Raw genomic sequence first — 23,218 nt, forward strand, 5'->3', positions numbered from 1 at the left:
ACTTTTATTAGATTTAACGCTTGATATAAAATTATCGAAAAACGTTTAAAGATATTTTGCAGATCAAATGGGAATAGGTTTTTCTTTCTAACACTGAAAAAAATGTGGGGTGAGTATGCTTACTTTTTTGTCCTGAACTAATATTTGCTATTTTTCAGCTTTTCGGGAAAATGTTTTTAAGAACTACAGTAACATCAAAATGTGAAAAATAAAATGCAAAACCTGTGTAATTTCCCACTTTGTTGTTTATTTTTTTCATTGTATTGAACATTCAAAATTGCAAACGCAATGATGGTTGTAGTGAAAACAATTAAGTCCAAATATGTGAAATTTGAGCTTTGCACGAAATGCAAGAAACAGACATTTTTTTAAATGACCGCAAAATGAATCTTTTTTTTTTGGAAAGTTTTCTAGAAACAAATCTACTAACATAAGAATTCTGAAATTTTGCCACAATTTTCGGATACAACCTTGCTATAACATTGCCCTTTTTTGTTTGTTATACATTACAAAAACTTTTTATGCGAGTTCGAAACGAGTCTTCAACGTGACTGAAAAGTTAAGAACAGCAGATCCTTAAACAAGAAATAAAAAGAAAACAATAAATCTGAAGCGTATGATTTTTTGCAAGAAAATGAAATCCTCTAATCACCTATATCACCATGTTTATCGCCATATACAAAGTCACGGCTGTTTGACCTGAGGTCACGACCCGGACGCGATGAGTGAAGTTCAAGGTGAATATTTTTGCTTTATTATTCTAAATTATATCGTTTTCAGTAAAACGGTTGTAGCATGGAATCATAGTTATCTAAGACATCTCCGTAAGTTATCAGAATAAACCTATTTCGTGTAGTTTTATCCGACATATCGCCTCTAATTTGTTATTCATGTAAAGTGCTGTACCACATGTAGCAAAATTTCATAAGATATTGATTTCAATACGCAATGCTATTTTGTTATCAGGCCAGGTTCATTTTAATTTTCAATATTCCCTGAATTTAAGACAACCGAAGAGGTATCAAATACATCTGTACAAGACATATTTTTTAAAATCATTCTTCATGAACATTTACGCCTGTGTAAAGTAAAACAAAGTATCACTTACAACACTATTCCTTAAAAACAAATACTACACTTGGAAATAAACTGACTCGCCTATTGATGGGGTATAGGCTAACGGCTTCCGTACAAATGTCCAATCTAAATTCTCTTCCACCGATGAAGTTACTCTATTAATCAGATTGAAATACAATTACAAGGCCGTCTTTCAATACATTAGCATTAACTACACCCATTCTACGACCATTCTTTGATTTTGATAAGATCACAAATCCAAATTTGTGCACTTATTCTAGGAGTTATGATGATAATGATAATATACAAAAAGAGGTACCATATACAAATAACTTAGCAATAGAACTAATATTTTTACAATGTTAATAAGTATAGAACGATATGGAGCAACAACTTTGATATTAGACCAATCAGAGCTGTTTCTATTATTAACAACTCTAATTGACCATTCGTATTTTAAAAATGATCACAAGATGTTGGTTGGTCACCCATTCCTTAATCCTGATATTTCCATACATTTACCAGCTATGGACAATAACGAAATTTCAACCTGCCGTCTCTTTATGTATTGGAGTAATATTTTCAACTTTTCCATTCGGAAATGAACACATTAGAGAACAAAAGAAAAAGACAACTTGGTGGGAAATGTAGAATATTTACAGCTTCCTTGAGTAACCGGGCATTCAATAGATCTTGACCTTGCAACAATCACGAGCTAGTCATTAAACAAACAAGCTTTCTCAAAGTCGTCTGTGATCATTATTGTGTCATTACTGATAAGTGGAGGTACACAAAATTGACCAGAGTTCGGTAACAATAAATGAACAGTTTTCCACCAGTCCTTTGAAATAAGGTTCCCCCCTGAACAACAAGCATTTGCCGTGGTCGAAGGGGTAGTCAAGCTTGTCGCTTGGACTATCATGAGTCGGCTTAACAATGTTATAGGAACAATAGGCAGGGCAGTTGTTTCTTACCGGCTGATCAAGAAAACTTTCTCTGATATTTATCTACTATATTGATATATTGATCACTAGTGCAAACTATTTCAGCTAGTGATATAGTCGCTTCAGTAAAAAATGTTGGGTCTTCTACAAGTTACGATCAATTAAAGGAAATAAGCATGCGAGATGACTAATAATTAATGAGATTGACAATTAACCCGCCTGTTGATACAATTTTAGATATACATTGTACCGACATTGAACGCATTTTCGATAGACTGCGAGATATATGGAACCAACTGATTACTGAGGAGTTTGGAGGTCTGCACAATGTATTTTTTTCCCACCCGGAATAAGTTCCAACTCTTTCAATTGTAGGTAGCTCTAAATCTCGCATTCGAAAAATCTGATTTTTGCTGAAGTTTGGCTATGATTTTTTTTTTTTTTTTTTTAATATATATATGATTTTGGAAGAAAGGATTTTTTCTAATTGAATTGTTACATGAATAATTATTTATATCAAATTTCAAATCATGATGAATAAAAGTTTCGGAAATGGTCGTACATTTTGTACAAATAGATTCTTCAAATTAATGTATTCTGTGACGACACGAAAAAGCGTACTTTGGAGGATAACATGTCAGATTTTATCAATGTTTGAAAAGTTCGACATTGCGATAAAAGCATTTTGAAGAACCAAGTTAAGAGCAAGAGGTTGAGATTTTACTGCAATCTAACATTGCTAAAGACTGGCACACAATCTATAAAATCACACTTCCCCCTAGAATTACCAGACTGCATGAAGTTGGAGAACCTATGGAAACTCTATGCAAAATCTGAAATATAATGCAATTAATCATATCAACATAAATATTAAATTCCGTAATGTAACCCCATTGTTCATATCAGGTAAACGCTTTTTATGTTTTATCGCTTGGAACTTCAGATATGAAATTATACCAGCAGACCCAGTTTAATTGAATAATAAAATACATCGCATAGTATATAGTGTGGCAGAAGTCTAAAAGGTGTCTGCGTAACAATGGAAAATACGTACAACCAGCTTATCATGAACTCCTAGAGTTCCTACACTCATTTTCTGTTAACATTCTTGCTTCATATCTCATGTCAATAAATTGAGACTTTCAATTTACGTTAGCATTCAGGAATTAAATGTGATGGCTGATTTATAAAAAGTATGTAGGAAGATGTATTACACATTTGTAATAGGTTTCTAATTTGTTAGTTTTTATTGTTTGTGTGATGGATCTTCATTTTTCTTCAACAAATTTTAAAATCAGCTTGAATTTATTCTCATGAAGCACAATATACTTCTTAGAGCAATTAGAATGAAAATCAATTCCCTTCATTATGTTCCGTTTAGAGCAAACCTTGTGAATAATGTAGCATGTACTTGTGAGAATATCTTTCACTACTCTAAAGAATGTCGTATTTCCATAAATGTAAGGGATACCCTTATCAAAAATTTAAACTTTTTGAATGTTGAATTTTGTTTAGAAATCCACATGTTACTGCGCATGTGGGTTAATGTTGCGTCCCGTTTTGTTGCTCATTAGTGTATTCATGTAAAATATACATTGTTGTACATTGTTGCAACTTGTACATTCCAATGACGTCACATTGTTTACAGATCCCGCGTTGTGTCTGCACTGCCTGACAGGAAGGCTTCATTCTGTGTTTTTTAGTGTTTTTGTTAGTTTTCTGATAATTCAATTGATCAGGTATGATTAAACAACCCCAATCAATATGAGGTGTGAATGTAATTTTAAGTTTAAAAGTCATGTTGCGAAAAATACTTCAACTTTCACTTTGTCAGTGCATTCGTGATCGCAGCTTCGATCGGCTGTCATGGCAATGACGAGGACGGTGGTTTTGTCACAGTGACGAATTTACAAACTTGCATGTGTACAGCCGAAAACTTCTAACTATACCTTATGTCTTTGGAAATCATCTTTAAATAATTATTTGAATTAATTACGATCCATTGCATTCGTTTATTAACGTTTGTTTGCTTCTATATGCCGATTTCGATACTTAAAACACTGAAGAGTTCCAATATTGGAGAATGAACATTAACACTTGCTCTATGAATCGTCCTAGAGCACCCGACTACCCTAAATCAATACTTATGAAACAGGTAAGAGCGTGAAAGTAATTGTATGTTAACAACGAAAAGTGCTGTACATTCTTACGAAAATGACAAACATCGTCAAAATTACTTCAAACGTAGTCAATTAATCGGCACTTCTTCAATTAACACCAGTTTATAACGCCGTTATGTAACCATACTTGAATAAATAGAAGAATGTACAGCAATTTTTCTCGGTTTCTTAGCACGATGAATAAGTGTATCATATTTGTTTGTACGACAAAATACGTTGGTCGGGTGCTCTGGCCATATTTACCGACCAAGTGTTAATGTAGTCCTTCGTGCCGGTCACGTGACCACGCGAGAACACGAGGAACGACGAAAACATCCCGATAAAGACGTTGGACACCTAACATTAAAATCCGATCAAGAAAACAAACAGAACTAACCGGGAAATCATTAAATATTGAATTTATATTAAAACATGACGTTTTTTGTTCTTTTTAATTATAAATGCAACATTAACCCACATGCGTGTGGACCTGAATTCAAATATCTTTAGATATGTGCAAACATTTATCAAATACAGCAATATATTTTGACAATAACACATATTGTATTATTGTAGAAATCTAGTGTTTTCATTGTATTACTAGTCTTCTGTATGTAAATGTGTATTGGGAAAAGGCGTCGATAAGTTATTTTTGTGTCTGGTCCTTTGTTATAAGTTTAATAATAAATATGTTTAAATTATATCGAAGAAAACCCGTCTCTATTACACAATACATTGTATAATAAGCATGATGTTTCTTTCCACAAGGCATTGTATCATAGACATCATGTTCCTTTACACAATGAATTGTATAATAGACGTCACGTTCCTTTCCACAATGAATTGTATAATAGACATGATGTTCCTTTACACAATGAATTGTATAATAGACATGATGTTCCTTTACACAATGAATTGTATCCTAGACATAGACTTGGTGTTGTTTTGTATATATTTGTGTAGACACGTTATTACAAAAAAAATGAATAGGGGTGGGAAATACAGAACATGAGTTTATTGGTGTGATATGTTAAAAACAGAACACAAAAGGACTCGAGAGTCGTACATTGAGTTGAGAAGGGGGAGAAAACTATGAAATCATTATATAAACAAATTAAAAAAAACTTTCAGTCGACTCTCTGTAATCGCCAGTATAAACCAAATTGTTCAAATAAACAACATTCGACTAAAATTTTCTATTAGACATTAAATTAAGCAATTTAGCAGATACATGTTATAGAATGTGACTGGTGTACTTGAAGCATTGATTTAAAATTGCTTCCACACAACTAGTTTTATTTTGCGTTTAAAGTTTGCAATTGATGCTTTACTCTGATCTAAACTCGTCAAAAACAATTGTATTGTCATCTTGTATAATAGTGGTGTATTTTTGTGATGGTACATTACGAAGATTTTTTTTTGTATTTAATATTCCTATTTCTACTAGTTTGTTAAAGGGACTCAACAGTTAGATTTACATCTCATAACTGGTAAGACGTGTTATTACATTTTAAAGTACGTTAAAAGTTATACACATGTTAATCATGAAATATAAAGGTCAGCACATATTGTTTACACTATTCAGAATATTTTTTATGTTTTTAAATAGCGAATGCTTCCGTTATTACCTGAAAAAAAAAGCTTTCGTACTACGTTCGGAATAGTGTAAACAATATGATTGCCAATGTGCGTTTTGGGAGATGTGTTGATATCAAACTAAAAAGTGGATTCCCGTCCAAGCAGATAAGAGACGTGTCCGTATCCATGTAGGGAAATTAGGTAGATTGCATGATATAAAAGGATGTTCTTATACGTTTGATTACCGCATCTACATTCAGAAGAAAAAAATCTTTGCACTGAAAAGGTTATGTATAATGGAGCTAGTACGGTGCAAAAAAAAAAGATAAAAAAGAAATAATAAAAATGAGGATGGACTCAAGAAGAACTGTGATGAAAAACAGGTCAGAAACTTTGTAAATGAAGAGTTGGAGTACAGGTAGGGATCCATGATGTACCGATAGCAATAACAAAAGGCTTCATCTGATACTAAGGATGTGCTAACAGAACTTGAGCAAAGAAAGCAGAAAAGAACATTATAGTTCCGGAATAAAAGAGCACAATATCTACGAAAGATGCTGACCGGATGTTACCTGGGTCCGAATGTACTTAACGACATCGCAATTGTGATCAGGCTACAGAGATTTGATAATTAGGAATTGGAAAGTTTGGAGGCTGGAAAACCTAGGCCGATCCTAGTAACGATAAGCTCAATTGAAAACAAAAACTAAAAAGTAGTGCAAAGTACAAATCGCTGAGGGACCCTCCATGTGACAGACGACTAGTCAGACCGATAACTGGCCAGGGAACTTAAAACCCAAATCACAAAATTGAAAAATATTGATACCATTGCATTACAGAAATATATCCAAAGAACTGTAGGTACTTACCTATCGAGCCCGAATTCTGGATTACCGGATACGATTTATATATAAACAACAACCAAGAAAACAGCCACAGAGATGTGGGATTGCATAAAAGGTAATGTTTTCGAGGAGCAGAGGAGAAAATTGAAAGTAAATTTCAGGAAAGCGTATTTGTCAATATCAAACTGACAGGGAATAACTACTTAACTGCTTGGTTGGATGGATATTCAAAAGAGTAGGGTCAGGATCTACATATAGCCATTTACTTCTAGTCGGAGACTTCAACCTGGTGAAAACAAATGGGATTACTTGATCATCCAAAGATAACGCAAGCGAAAACTTGTTTCAATACCTGGGAGATAACCACTTATACCAGCCTATTAGAGATTATACCATGGTCAGGAAGGGAAACGGACCCAGCATATTGGACTTAATAATAACAAATGAAGAGGAAATGGTCAATGATATATCAAAGTCCAACAGGATGTAGTGACTATCTTAATCTACATTTTGACTTTTTATTCCAATAAGCTATATATTATACTAGCAACATACCATAACTAAAATACCATAAGGAGGGTTACCACAGTATGAGAGAAGATTCACCATGTGACTGTACAGGAATATTACAGTACAATGCAGTGGAAATGTAAAGTACATTACTCGTCTAATAAAAATAACAGTTCAAACAGACACATCCCTAAGTATAAAGGTCACGGCCGTTAGACACCTGCTAAAACCAATTAATCATTATAAGAATCAATTCTAAAAATATTTCTCAAAAAACATGGAGCATGCCAGCGCTACATGGAAAGAAGAAAAGGGCAGAAATTTGTAATGAGTATACAAAAGTTTGTAAGAAGCTAAAATTAGAAAATCTAAACGTGAATTAGAGAATAAAATCGCCGTAGGCATTAAACAACAGGTCAGAGTGACATTTCATTTATATTTATATCCAGTAGGCCGAAAAAAAGAAGAAAAAAGAACAGCCCCTGGATCTACAAAGAGCTTACTATTTGGCTATTGAACCCGGCTGGGCACTGTAATCTTGCAGGTATGCGCGCTGCAGATTACGCTTTACTACAACGTTCGTCAGAACAATGGATGTCTCTTTGCTCTTATTCCACCCGTACGATATAGACATGTCATGTGAATCTCGATTCAGTTCACTGAAAACCAGCAGTCCACAATCTGTAAAAAATATCACCAACAAAAATGTCAGAGAAAGCTCATATACGACTAGACCCAACTCCATATCAACACCAAATTTACCAACAAACCGGAGTAATGACCATAATTTATAGAAGCATAAGAAACAAAACATCAGAATTCAAAACAACATTAAACTACACAAAACCGGATGTAGCAATCGGTATAATCGTGGTTCGAAGGAATACAACCTGGGGAAAATTCGGCCAAAGACGCAATCAAATCGATCGAATTGCTTCCAGGTGACAGCCACAGCCTTTACGAACGACAGAGGAACTATAGGAGGGGAGTATCTTCATCATAACAGCTGAGTAGGTTCAATACATAACCAAATGTGATCTGGAATGAATTAAGATGAATTTAAAAGGTACATTATAGACATATTGGTCATGGCATTCATATGGAGGAAATAACAAAAACAAAAACAAAAACAAAACAAAAAAACCCAGAAAACACCATCCTGGAAAAAGAAAGATAGCAACATCATATTAGCCGGTGACTTCAATTGACCAAATATCAACAAAAAATTGTCCAAATACTTTCCAGACGGGTTTAACTTTATATTTTCTAGGAAACAAGACAACAAAGCAGTAGCACAACTGAAAAAAAATGGCCAACTCATAAACAATAGCAAGTTTCGTGTTTGGCAACTTAAGAATCTTCATCGGGTTAAGATTACCCTGTCTCACCCCCAAGGGAGTCACACATTCTATAAAACACTCCGCGATATTATAGTCCAACTGGATGTCTATGACGTACTAACACAGGTGCAAAACATATCAACATGTCATAGAAATAACGCTGAGATGATCCTGTTATGCACATGCAATATAGCATTCCTCGCTACAGCAGTGCTTTCCCACAAGGACCCTCTGGTAGACTATCTGAATTTAAGAAGAAGATAATAACCCATCCGTTTGAAGAAATCAGATGTATTGCTAAAACTGTTGAAAAAACGAAAACAAGGTCAAGACCCAACAAATCACTGACCGATGGTAAACTCTCTAGGGAATGAAAAGAAGCGATCTTCAAGAAAGGTTATACATCGGATGCTGGTGAATATAGACTCTTACGAGTATATTTAGTATGGTACTGGAAAGGCTAGTAGGAAACAGCATATTCAAACACATGGACAATATGGTTCCACTTCTGGCAGATCAACGCAGCTACAACTACTGATCGTACTGGAAGGATGGATGGGAATCATAGACAAAGGACGACAACTGGATGTCATGTGCATAGACTTTTTGAGGGCATTTGATAAGGAGCTTGAATGATACGACGACAGCAACGAATGATTATACCTGGATTCAAGACCTTAATAATAAAAAAGGTAATAGTAAATGGCGACTCATCGAAGACCTACCCAGTAACTTGTGCGTACTTCCATCTTATATGTAATATATATAAATTATCTACCCGGAATTCTGGAATCACGGTCTCTATTATAGGTGAACGGTACAAAGCTATACAGGGAAATTAAATGTGACAACGACGTAGAAATTTTGCAAAGGGATTAAAACAAGCTTCAACAGTGGTCATTAAGAAATGATTGTTCAAATTCCAGCACTAAACTGATTTGAGAAAACTATAATCAAACATCGAGTTAGAAATAAAACTCTTTAATTTACATGTATCAATTTTCTCAAATCAGCCATGCTGAGAATTATCATGAGATGATGAGTCGGTATCTCATGATCTGGTTAGATGAAAAATAAACATCAAACAAACAAACAAACATGCAAACACGAAGACCATGTAACGTCAATCAAGGTTTAAAAAATATACTACAAAAAAATATTCCAGTTTGTAATATACATATACTTAATACATTTTTGACACAACTAAGCAAAATTAGCGGAGAGAGAACAGCCCTATTCGCGGAAAAGTGTCAAGACAGTTCTTGGCACATTCTTAACAACCGCTATAACAACAACACAAACAAAATGTAGTGCCATCTACAACATTTATTCTGTGAGATTGTTGGAGAGATTTTTGTGTTTTCAACATTTCAGAGACCATAACAACATTGGATTTATGTAAATATTACATGGATCCTGTTTATTAAAAAAAACACGAGAAGAATAAATCCGACGGCGGAGAGTACTACCCGTAGTAACGCGGCCCCCAACATTACTACACACTGTGATGAGGCTAAAGTTGTTACGAAAAATGAATACAATTTTCGTCAATGCTTTCAAGCATACTGAATGTAAATATAATTTAATATTACCTATATGTGATATCCACATTGAATATTCAGTGTTACCCGTGTATGGATACTTAGGTAAATAGGGAACCTGCCTAGGTTTGTGTAGTCATACATGAGTGTGCATGACCTTTGACATCCCTTAGTACCTATATACCAGCTGGTGACCTTCCTGACAATAGGGGACGTAATACCCGTTAAATGAATAAATAAATATCTTCCTGGCATGCAGATTAGAGAAGGAGTGCTGAGTGAAATATAAGGCATCGATCACTCCCAGGACTCCTCCATAACCCAGGCTCACATAATAGTATAATAGTATGTCACTGCAGTTTTAGGTACCAGTGACCATGGGTTGGAGTCAGGTCGCCACCGAAAACCATGAACTAAGGGTACAGTTGTTCTGCATAAGTCTACATGTACCTGTAAGGTGCACCAGATAGCATTGCTAGAGGTTTTACCTGTTACTTGGTAGTTACCAGGTGTCAGCACCAAGTGAATACACGAAATGGCACCAAATACCATGTTCTCAACAGTTTGGTCTGGTGCAACCAAATACCAAATACCATGTTCTAAACAGTCTGGTCTGGTGCAACCAAGTACCAAATACCATGTTCTCAAAAGTCTGGTCTGGTGCAAACAAGTACCAAATACCATGTTCTCAACAGTCTGATCTGGTGCAACCAAATACCAAATACCATGTTCTCAACAGTCTGGTCTGGTGCAACCAAGTACCAAATACCATGTTCTCAACATTCTGGTCTTGCGATACCAAAAACCAAATACCATGTTCTCAACAGTCTGGTCTGTTGCTACAAATACCATGTTTTCAACAGTCTGGTCTTGCGATACCAAATACCAAATACCATGTTCTCAACAATATGGTCTTGTGCTACCAAGTACCAAATACCATGTTCTCAACAGTCTGGTCTGGGGCTACCAAATATCAATGCCATGTTCTCAACAATATGGTCTGGTGCTACCAAATACCATGTTCTCAACAGTCTGGTCTGGTGGAACCAAAAATACCACGTTCTCAACAGTCTGGTCTGGTGCTACCAAATAACAAATACGATGTTCTCAACAATCTGGTCTTGCGATACTAAAAACCAAATGCCATGTTCTCAACAATATGGTCTGGTGCTACCAAATACCACGTTCTCAACAGTCTGGTCTGGTGCTACCAAATAACAAATACCATGTTCTCAACAGTCTGGTCTTGCGATACTAAAAACCAAATGCCATGTTCTCAACAGTTTGGTCTGGTACTACCAAATACCAAGTACCATGCTCTCAACAATCTGGTCTGGTGCTACCAAATACAAAATACCATGTTCTCAACAGTCTGGTCTGGTGCAACCAAATACCAAATACCATGTTCTCAACAGTCTGGTCTGTTACTACCAAAAATACCATGTGCTCAACAGTCTGGTCTTGCGATCCCAAATACCAAATACCATGTTCTCAACAGTCTTGTCTGGTGCAACCAAATACCAAATACCATGTTCTCAACAGACTGGTCTGGTGCAACCAAATACCAAATACCATGTTCTCAACAATCTGATCTGGTGCTACCAAATACCAAATACCATGTTCTCAACAATCTGGTCTGGTGCTACCAAATACCAAATGCCATGTTCTCAACAGTCTGGTCTGGTGCAACCAAGTACAAAATACCATGTTCTCAACAATATGGTCTTGCGATCCCAAATACCAAATACCATGTTCTCAACAGTCTGGTCTGGTGCAACCAAATAACAAATACCATGTTCTCAAAAGTCTGGTCTTGTGGTATGAAATACCGAATACCATGTTCTCAACGGTCTGGTCTGTTGCTACCAAAAAAACATGTTCTAAACAGTCTGGTCTTGCGATCCCAAAAACCAAATAATGTTCTCAACAGTCTGGTCTGGTGCAACCAAATAACAAATACCATGTTCTCAAAAGTCTGGTCTTGTGGTATGAAATACCGAATACCATGTTCTCAACATTCTGGTCTTGCGATACTAAAAACCAAATGCCATGTTCTCAACAATATGGTCTGGTGCTACCAAATACCACGTTCTCAACAGTCTGGTCTGGTGCTACCAAATAACAAATACCATGTTCTCAACATTCTGGTCTTGCGATACTAAAAACCAAATGCCATGTTCTCAACAGTTTGGTCTGGTGCTACCAAATACAAAATACCATGTTCTCAACAGTCTGGTCTGGTGCAACCAAATACCAAATACCATGTTCTCAACAGTCTGGTCTGGTGCAACCAAATACCCAATACCATGTTCTCAACAATCTGGTCTGGTGCTACCAAATACCAAATACCATGTTTTCAACAATCTGGTCTGGTGCTACCAAATACCAAATACCATGTTCTCAACAATCTGGTCTGGTGCTACCAAATACCAAATTCCATGTTCTCAACAGTCTGGTCTGTTGCTACCACAAATACCATGTTCTCAACAGTCTGGTCTGGTGCTACCAAATACCATGTTCTCAACAGACTGGTCTTGCGATACCAAAATCCAAATACCATGTTCTCAACAGTATGCTCCTGCGATACCAAAAACCAAATATCATGTTCTCAACAGTATGGCCTTGCGATACCAAAAACAAAATACCATGTTCTCAACAGTCTGGTCTGGTGCTACCAAATACCAATGCCATGTTCTCAACAATATGGTCTGGTGCTACCAAATACCACGTTCTCAACAGTCTGGTCTGGTGGAACCAAAAATACCACGTTCCCAACAGTCTGGTCTAGTGCAACCAAATACCAAGAACCATGTTCTCAACAGTCTGGTCTTGCGATACTAAAAACCATATACCATGTTCCCAACAGTCTGGTGTGGTGCAACCAAATACCATGTTCTCAACAGTCTGGTCTGGTGCTACCAAATAACAAATACCATGTTCTCAACAGTTTGGTCTGTTGCTACCAAAAATACCACGTTCCCAACAGTCTGGTCTAGTGCAACCAAATACCAAGAACCATGATCTCAACAGTCTGGTCTTGCGATACTAAAAACCATATACCATGTTCCCAACAGTCTGGTGTGGTGCAACCAAATACCATGTTCTCAACAGTCTAGTGTGGTGCAACCAAATACCATGTTCTCAACAGTCTGGTCTTGCGATACCAAAAACCAAGTACCATGTTTTCAACAGTCTGGTCTGTTACTACCAAAAATACCATGTTCTCAACAGTCTGGTCTTGCGATACCAAAAACCATATACCATGTTCCCAACAGTCTAGTGTGGTGCAACCAAATACTATGTTCTCAACAGTATGGTCTGGTGCAAACAAGTACCCAATACCATGTTCTCAACAGTCTGATCTGGTGCAACCAAATACCAAATACGATGTTCTCAACAGTATGGTCTGGTGCAAACAAGTACCCAATACCATGTTCTCAACAGTCTGATCTGGTGCAACCAAATACCAAATACCATGTTCTCAACAATCTGGTCTGATGCTACCATATATCAATGCCATGTTCTCAACAATATGGTTTGGTGCTACCAAATACCACGTTCTCAACAGTCTGGTCTGGTGGAACAAAAAATACAACGTTCTCAACAGTCTGGTCTGGTGCAACCAAATAACAAATACCATGTTCTCAACAGTCTCGTCTTGCGATACTAAAAACCAAATGCCATGTTCTCAACAGTTTGGTCTGGTGCTACCAAATACCAAGTACCATGCTCTCAACAATCTGGTCTTGTGGTATGAAATACCGAATACCATGTTCTCAACAGTCTGGTCTGTTGCTACCAAAAATACTATGTTCTCAACAGTCTGGTCTGGTGCTACCAAATACCAAATACCATGTTCTCAACAATATGGTCTTGTGGTATGAAATACCGAATACCATGTTCTCAACAGTCTGGTCTTGCGATCTCAAAAACCAAATACCATGTTCTCAACAGTCTGATCTGGTTCAACCAAATAACAAATACCATGTTCTCAACAATATGGTCTTGTGGTATGAAATACCGAATACCCTGTTCTCAACAGTTTGGTCTGGTGCTACCAAATACCAAGTACCATGCTCTCAACAATCTGGTCTTGTGGTATGAAATACCGAATACCATGTTCTCAACAGTCTGGTATGTTGCTACCAAAAATACCATGTTCTCAACAGTCTGGTCTGGTGCTACCAAATACCAAATACCATGTTCTCAACAGTCTGGTCTTGCGATCTCAAAAACCAAATACCATGTTCTCAACAGTCTGATCTGGTGCAACCAAATAACAAATACCATGTTCTCAACAATATGGTCTTGTGGTATGAAATACCGAATACCATGTTCTCAACAGTCTGGTCTGTTGCTACCAAAAATACCATGTTCTCAACAGTCTGGTCTTGCGATCCCAAAAACCAAATACCATGTTCTCAACAGTCTGGTCTGGTGCAACCAAATAACAAATACCATGTTCTCAAAAGTCCGGTCTTGTGGTATGAAATACCGAATACCATGTTCTCAACATTCTGGTCTTGCGATACCAAATACCAAATACCATGTTCTCAACAATATGATCTTGTGCTACCAAATACCAAATGCCATGTTCTCAACAATATGGTCTTGTGCTACCAAGTACAAAATACCATGTTCTCAACAATATGGTCTTGTGCTACCAAATACCATGTTCTCAACAGTCTGACCCCGTGCTACCAAATACCATGTTCTCAACAGTCTTGTCTGGTTGATGACAGGTCTAGATCTATACGCCATGGTCACTGGTGATTTACAAATGTATCTCGAGTTTACTTGCAGGTTTTGAATATGCTAACCTAGATATATAAAAGATTAACATTCAGAACAATTTCTATTCTTGTTCTTGGACAGGCCATCATGGCCTATTAAAATATGTGACCTCCTGCAGTCTCTATAATTGTCTGTTAAGGCACACCCGCCTTGGCTACCGCACAGGTAGCAGCTGCTCTAGTGCTATGCGGTCTGAAATTAGTGGCATCTACACCTTACTTAGCCGGAACCGTTTGGATCCATCTAACTAATGCAGCTCTGCATAATGTTTTATTGTGATGCCACTGTACCAATCAATTTAATGCTGTCTCTTTACCAGGGATCGTACTAAGTGTTGTGGAAGGAGTTCGTAACGAGGAGGAAAACATGTGTTGTGAATATGGATGTCGGAACTCACAAGCAGATAATGTCTTTTTCCGTGCATTTCCCTTGTGAGTGTTTGAAGACAATGGGTACGGGTTATGGAAAGTGGAAAAGAACTTTGAAATGCTCCTATTAATTGTGTTAAAAACATCTCAAAGGCGAATCAAGTCGTTCCGGTCTCTCCCGGTCCAACATCCAATCCGTTCAAACCGGGATCCCTAATTATAACATAATAATAATGTAATGATTGTGTCCCTCCATTTTCAACGAGATACATAGACCTACTGGTACATATGTAAATTGAATATATCTTTGATGAAATACAAAAATTACCGAACGAATTACATTGCTTTGACAGTCGGAGCAAATTCGGTTTTGAAATGTGTATTTTTTCCGACAGCAATGCAATGTATATTCGAAATCTTAGCTGGGCATAATACCACCATTTTATCAAAGGATTCATTTCAGATAGCCGTCTGAGTTAGGCATTGTCATGTACCAAACGTAGGTCAGTCTGACCTAAATTTAGATATTTGACCCATTACATCGAAGGACAAGAGATCCCTGAGGAATCTTGGCGCCCACCATTGATTACGACCTTAATCGGTCCTATGACCGCGTTATTGGTTGGACCTAGATAATGTATCATGATTGTTACATGTCTTCTCAACCTCCCACACCGAGTGAGCTATATAAGGCTGGTACCTATAAAATTTCTCAGCCTGCCACACCGAGTGAGCTATATAAGGCTGGTACCTATAAAATCCAAGATACGGTTGTTCATTTTAGTACTTGTATTGCTCTACTTTACAAATGGGTATTAACGCAAAGCTCGTAGCTTAGACAATCCAGGAAAAATAGAAATTATTGAATTTTTTTCAAGGGAACCAAAATTGAGCGTAAATACGCAGGAACCTATCTTGAAATCTAGCTGTGAGGATTTTACAATAACAATGATATTTATTTCATAACATAAAATCTTATTTCTAAATCTACTGAAGAATAGACAACGTACGAAAATAAGAAATAATAGCTTTTGGTGCTAGACCTGAAGTCAACAGAACACCGTCCGATGATCTGATTTTGATTTGATATATTGATTTAAACATATTCTATTTGTATCCATATATAAAATGAGATTGGGCACAAGTTGTTCAACTCATAAAAATATAATTTGAGATGATCTTATGTTAACCTCACCCTCCTAAACTGTTATTTTAACAAAAAGTAAAGTTTGGTTGCTGATTGGAATAGAAAAACTTTCTTTAACGACAATAATGTAAAAAAAATAAACACCGCAATCCCTTGGAACATGCAAGTCGACGATTTCTGAAATTCAAGCGTTTGCAAAATTCATGGAATTTATATATCTGTTCTGAAAACTATTTTTTTTTTTTTTTTTTTTTAAATGAAAATGTGAAATATGTATCCATTATAGTGTGGTATCGATTCAAAAATTAGAATTGTATTTTCTAAAATCAAAATGTTTATTCATGAAAATAGATGGTCATGAAATATAAATCATTCGTTCATAACGTAAATATCAGATACGCTGTGACGAAAGCCCTTGTGGTGTCATTTCACGCTATCCTACAGTACAACAACTTTTACCATATGCATTTTTTTGCATATTGAACGTTCATTTTAGATATTGAACTTTTTTATTTTTTTTATTTTCACAATACAACCTTAAATTGTGTGAATATTTCTTTCAGTTTTGAATAAAGATTGACCGTTATGAATACATATTAATATTTTCTGACCGTATATTTGTTTTTACAAACATTTGATTCCCTTAAAAAAATAGAGATTTGAATTGATATTGCACATTGACGAATAAAAAAGTAATATTTTTTTTCAACAAATATTTGCGTTTGATGAACAAAGCTTTAAATTTAAATAACAAATATTCTTATTTTATATAATTTGCACCTTTTCACGTGCCATACTTATTTAACTGTTACTTTTAGTTCTTAAAAAAAAAAAAAATTGGGAATATTGAGGTGAACTTGTTGTTTGTTCTATTAGTTATATAATCTTTCAGTAGACCAGCTCTCTATTACACTAAGACAAGATATACTTACACGTATAATGAAGGGAGACAAGCCATGTCATTTTCTGAAAAAAAATGGAGATCTATTTTTGAAACATTTTGAAACATCACTTCTAAAAGATTAATCAGAGGACCAAGTCAGAAATAGGAAAGATTATAACTATCAAACAGGATTCTTATTAAGGGGAAAATATTCGAACAACATATGATGTACATTGTAATGCAATATGCAGAATAACTAAACATCCAAGGTATGTGCTACTTATGATAGACTTTAAAATTGCATTTGATTCTGTTTCATGGTGTTATATTGATAAGGTTTTACAGTGTTTTAATTTTGGGTTGAACATTAGAAATTGAGTTAAAACGTTACATAATAAGGTATTTTCTTCAGTTAATCAAGTTAGTAATATGTCTGTACCTGTTAAAATACAACGCGACCGAAGTTAAGGGGATTCGGTTGTCCCATATATTCTTATTCTTTGTGTTGAAGTCTTAGCAGTAATAGAACTATTACAGGAATCCAAGGCCAAAATGTAAATATTCTGAATGTACATTATAAAAAAAACAAAAACAAAAGCAATGACAAAAAGCACAACAACAACAACAACAACAACAACAACAACAACAACAACAACAAAAACAACAACAACAACAACAAAAACGAGCTAAATGTCAATACAAACAACAAAACTCGGGTTATATGGTTAGGCAGTAGAAAATATAGCCAGGAAACTTTCTTGTCATAGCTGAATCTGCTTTTGGGAATGGATAAGTTCACTTTTTTAAGAATCGATTTTCTTGTTGGTTTAAATGAGATCCTCAGAATGAATTTTGTTAAAAAAAAGTTTTGAGCTCAAACCCCTTATTAAGATTGGAGTAGGCGATGTTTAAATCCAAAAGGTAAAATCAATATCATAAAGTCTTTGTTAATTTCTCAACTTCATTACCTTTTCTTTACCTTGCCTATTCTACCTGAAAGATGTATTACAAAGCTGAGTTGCTTATTATTTGATTTTCTGTGGAATGGCAAACAGTTTGAAATGAAAAAAGAGGTTGAAACTCAAAATTAATCAAATAAAAGATTGAAAATGGTCGATTATTATGGTTTTCTGTTTTTCTGTCTTTCTTTCCTATTGCTACTGTTTAGATTCATGAAGAAATCACAAAAAAAAAATTTGAAAATAGCAGAAACATTGATTGTTCGTCTTTTAAAAGTAACCGGTGATCAAGGCAACGCTATGAAAAGGTAACGTTAGCCTCACGTGCATTGTGAGGTGAACATTAGATTTTGAAGTACATATATATATGTAATGAATCTGGGGATGTTTTATCTAATGTAAATATCCAGAGCATTTACATGCTGCTTCCAAAGTACTCTTAGTATTTTGGTATATATGAGTGCCTTATGAGTGACCTAATTTTAATGACATGCCTGGCTTATAAAGTGAGTCAATGCCATCAATTCGTACAAACATTTTGTATAATAAATAGGTGATTTGTGTGTTTATTTTTGATTGATTTTAAATTTCAATTTATTTATCTATTATTATTTTCTCATCAAATTACATTATATATTTAACCTCAGAGTCTTTGTAAGTTGGCCAAAAGAAAATTGTTTATGAAGTTCAAACGGACGATTTCATGAAATCCTGAAAGCCTTTGACGATAAATCGCTAGCAGGTGGATTGTCATGGAAGTCAGTTGAGGGGGAATAACTCCCCGTTTGATGAAAAGAATGACTTATAAATGGACTACATGGCTGGCGATTACACATAGTCATCTATGATTACGTCACTTGAGACTGGATAATTGTAATAATTTGAAATTCATTTTGATAATGCATAAATAAGTACAGATCCCACAGTAACTGACTCTCGGCAATAATTATAAACATGACATATCATCCTTCTATTTTGATTACATTTGGCAATATTACAATCTGGCTATGGAATAAATAGGTAACATATATTATATATATGCATGTGCCGCTTTACTGAAGTACAGTCAGGGACTATACGTACTTTATATATAGGCCTATGTACGTCAAGATGCCGACTGTGACCACATAAATTACTAGAGATATGATTTAATGTTTAGTGCAGAGCTTATGTATACACGCGTTAGTTACAAAAATCAACACTATCCCAACTTCACGTGAAAATGAATGTAAATTTACATAGTTTCTGGTAGTTCCATATATAGCTTTTTCTATAAGTACGTTTATAGAATTCTAGTAGGAGCTCGGAAAAAGCGCTACTGGGCACATAAAATGAAAAATTGGTTAAACTAATAAGATTTCCTTCTATGTCCCCGTTTAGTCTTAACATGTATAATGACAATTTATCTATTTATGATTACAGAGTGTGACATACAAATTTGGGGTCTGTGTGTAAAAATAAGATGATGGAGATGACGTAAGAAGCTAGAATCAAGTCATTGTAAGAGTTATGTCCCCTATTCCATGCGGAAGTTTAATGTAACCAGTGCGTGATGTTTAACTTTAAGTAATACATATCATTCATGTTAAATTCATGCCCAAAATTGTATAAATTCACCAACAAAGTAAAGAATATTAGTATAATGGTAATTCTTTCGGGGGAATTGTGAAGATATGGCGAGGCATGTACAAATATTTCCGTCCAACTGCATTGCGCATGTACGGAAGTCGATTTGATAATCTTTGGTAGGATGGAAGTGGTGAAGATGTGACAGGACAATAAGGCCGTATCATTTGAAGATTTATGTTTAGAGACAGTATAAACTTGGGCTAATGGCTAACACAGCCCAATTAGACTCGGGTATACTTCGTAGAAATCCACAGGATGATTTTGAATTGATACAACGAGTGGGAAGTGGAACGTACGGAGATGTTTACAAGGTGAGGGTGAAATCGAAAAACATGCATGGAAGGAATCATTCCATTACATAGGTTGATTTCAAAGAATGGTTTCAATGTGGATTTGTTATTATTGTTTTTGTTATACGGATAAATGATTCCAATGAAACCAAATCGCTATTACCCGGGAGATGTGGTAGAATTGAGAAATCAATAGAAGTCGGTAGCTACAGAAGCACCAAATAGCCTTCTAACCATTGAGTCATCACAATATTCCAGTTGAATGGTTACTAATCCATCCTTCATGCATATATATCCTCCAAAGGTGTACATGTATCTATTCCTCAAAAGACATATGTCAAAATGTTGAAGGAATGCCTACTGCATCACATACATTTAATTCATGGTTTTCTCAATTAATTTCCTTTCACTAATTCATCAGTATACATTATACAACCTAACAAATATATTGACATGGAAATATTCCCCATGGTATATTGCGTTAGATAACGTTTTTTGTCCCGAGTTCAAGCACTAACAACTACTCAGCTCAATTATGTCTATGTGTTTTTGGTTTTGATTTTACATTAAGTATGTTGTTTTCCTTCCTGGGATATGCTGAATATCGATCACTTGATCAGAGTACTGGACATGATGGTAATTGAATCACTGCCATACACCTGGACAGAACACATTGGAGAATGTGCTTTTTCCCTGTTTTTTCAAAATAGCAAATCAAATTAAAACAATTAATCATTCCAATAAACCAAATTTGTCTTATAAGATATATAGCTTCAGGCGTATTTTACACCGAATAGGAAAGTATTTCCGACAGGCCTTGTTTTCACTTTTGAATAATTAAATTTAAAATCCACATAAAAAAATCCAAAGGAATGCATTCAGTACAAGCAGCAGACATCATGATCACCTCAAAATGATCACAGGAGTACATGATGTACCATAAAAAATGAAAAAAGGTCCAGTTGAAATTTCAAAATGAAAAAGAAAAGGACTCTTTTGATTTATATATATAAATAATGAATATCTTAATTATCTATATAATATATATCGATGAAATGGCAGTAGCAGGGTTAACTACACTTGAGCACGAGTACTTATTAAATATTGATCTTCTTCAAATTGATAAATGTTGAACATTTTAGCAAGGATAAGTAAATATTATCTGTTCGTACAGATGTGATTAGTAATCAGAATATCGTAACTATTTTATATTACTGTACCGTATTTGACCTAATAAGGGTGCCCCTACCTTTTTTCAAGGAAATAAATCTTTGACCTGAGTGTCAAAATGGTGTTCAAAAGTAATAATTCATGTGAAAAGTTTTGCTACTTTATGTGTTCAAATTTCTTTAGCAAATTAAGTAATTACTGGAACACAAGTTTTCACCACATTTTGTCTATTCGTACAGATGACATATCAGTGCAAAGAGCACCCGAAACTAAACACACATACAAATAATAACTAACCATCTTTATTTGAAGATAAAGTAAAAGACTTCATTCTTGTTGATAAATAACTTTTGTTTAGAACAGAAAGCTTATAAAAGACATTGTAAATCAATTATTAGGTCAAAGAAAACGATGTCTGATATGATCTGGGAAATCACCTGTGTCTATAAATAGAACACAAAAGAGTTCCATTTGAACATAAATGGTGGAACTAAAGATCAGCTGGCATGGTTTACAAGTTTACAGGAATATTCAAGTGATGTTTAAGCTTAATATATGATAATGAATAGATATCTTCATCTGGAATATTTTTAATGTCAGGATGCCTTTGGCACCTGCCGTTATAGTCATGGTGGGAAAATGTTGTTAGTGACACTTTTGTTTCTGGCTAATTATATAACAATTCCTCTTTTCTGTCATACAAATGATATACATCCACAGCCTAATATAGTTCCTATTTTGATAGCAATTATTGACACGATTTAACTGATTAAACTGTGTTTACTGCAATTATTTAAAATGAAATGTGAATGTTTGGTGTTCTAGACTATTTTAGAGTATAAATATTAGTGGTGGGCCGATTATCGATTATAATCGAAAATTAATCGAAATTACCAAAATACAGCGATAATCGATTGTTAAATTCAATAATCGATTAGTGAAATTTCCATTGAAAATATCTCCGGTAAAAAATGCGGCGTTTCTGGAATAAGTGCCCTGTGTTGGTTTCTTTGTTAGTCACTGTTCCGGTCACGAAAACGCTTCACGCACTCAAATTATATACAGTTATAAAGCGTCTGTTTAACTCATACGCTTGAACAAAATGGAGGCACTTGAGACGGTGACACATGAGGCGGAATTATTCCACCACCCAGGCGCGAGTACCTTTAGTATGGAAATATTTTGGATTTGGAAAAGTAAAAAAAAGGGCCTCCAAATAAAGAAAACCTCAATATGAAGGCGGCAGTTTGTCGCCTTCGCTGATATGTTAATAAAGATAAGTTGACATATTTTTTTCTCCCGTATGATGGCGTATCAAGTGACTTGTTTCAGTTTCAATTTGAATTTCAACGTTTGCCGGTGATATTCATGCTTAAGTAAACAAAACCAAAAGTTACATACTGACTGGTCTGTTACGTTATATAATTACAACTTTGAACAATGGCTTTAGTTTTGGATTACGTTGACATGTTTCAAATACTGGATTTCTGTACCAATTAATATGAGTATTATACAGATTGTGGATGGGAAATAATAACAACAACGTCTCATATGACTTCTTCTATTTCTATTAATCTGGTATGTTCATTGGAAACTTGTTAATATTGTTTTAAACTTTTAATCATGAATTCACAATACATTTTTTCAAATATTCATAATACATTTAATAAATAACTCTGATTTACATACTATTATATATATTTAAATATTATAATCGATCGGAAGGGGCTCTCCGATTATGCCGATTAATCGATTAGGAAATCACATCCGATTCCCAACACTAATAAATATAAACATTTTCCATGTCAGTATATGCAATTTTGTTGGCGTAGGATTACGTAGTTCTGTCCTGATCCTGCCTTGAAAACGAAAGTAAAAAAATCAGTTTGATCGTCGTGGAAATTTACATTTAATCACAGAGAAACTATCCACATGTCTTAGACTCATATGCTCATCCTGAGTTCATATGCAGGAACATTTCATA

At 35.1% G+C, this 23,218-nt stretch overlaps 1 protein-coding gene across 5 annotated transcripts in view; it reads left to right on the forward strand.

Annotated features, from left to right (window-relative positions):
* The first annotated feature begins 19,876 nt into the window (after positions 1–19,876).
* Positions 19,877–23,218, forward strand: part of LOC117323668 (mitogen-activated protein kinase kinase kinase kinase 3-like) — a 54,505-nt gene continuing 51,163 nt past the window's right edge. For all 5 annotated transcript variants that reach the window (XM_033879000.1, XM_033878999.1, XM_033879001.1 and 2 more), the window contains exon 1: positions 19,877–20,085. In XM_033879000.1, the coding sequence (XP_033734891.1) occupies positions 19,978–20,085 (108 nt within the window). In that variant the 5' untranslated portion in view covers positions 19,877–19,977. The remainder of the gene's footprint in view (positions 20,086–23,218) is intronic.

The sequence above is a fragment of the Pecten maximus genome, chromosome 3, assembly GCF_902652985.1.
Source record: "Pecten maximus chromosome 3, xPecMax1.1, whole genome shotgun sequence".
Taxonomy (NCBI): domain Eukaryota; kingdom Metazoa; phylum Mollusca; class Bivalvia; order Pectinida; family Pectinidae; genus Pecten; species Pecten maximus.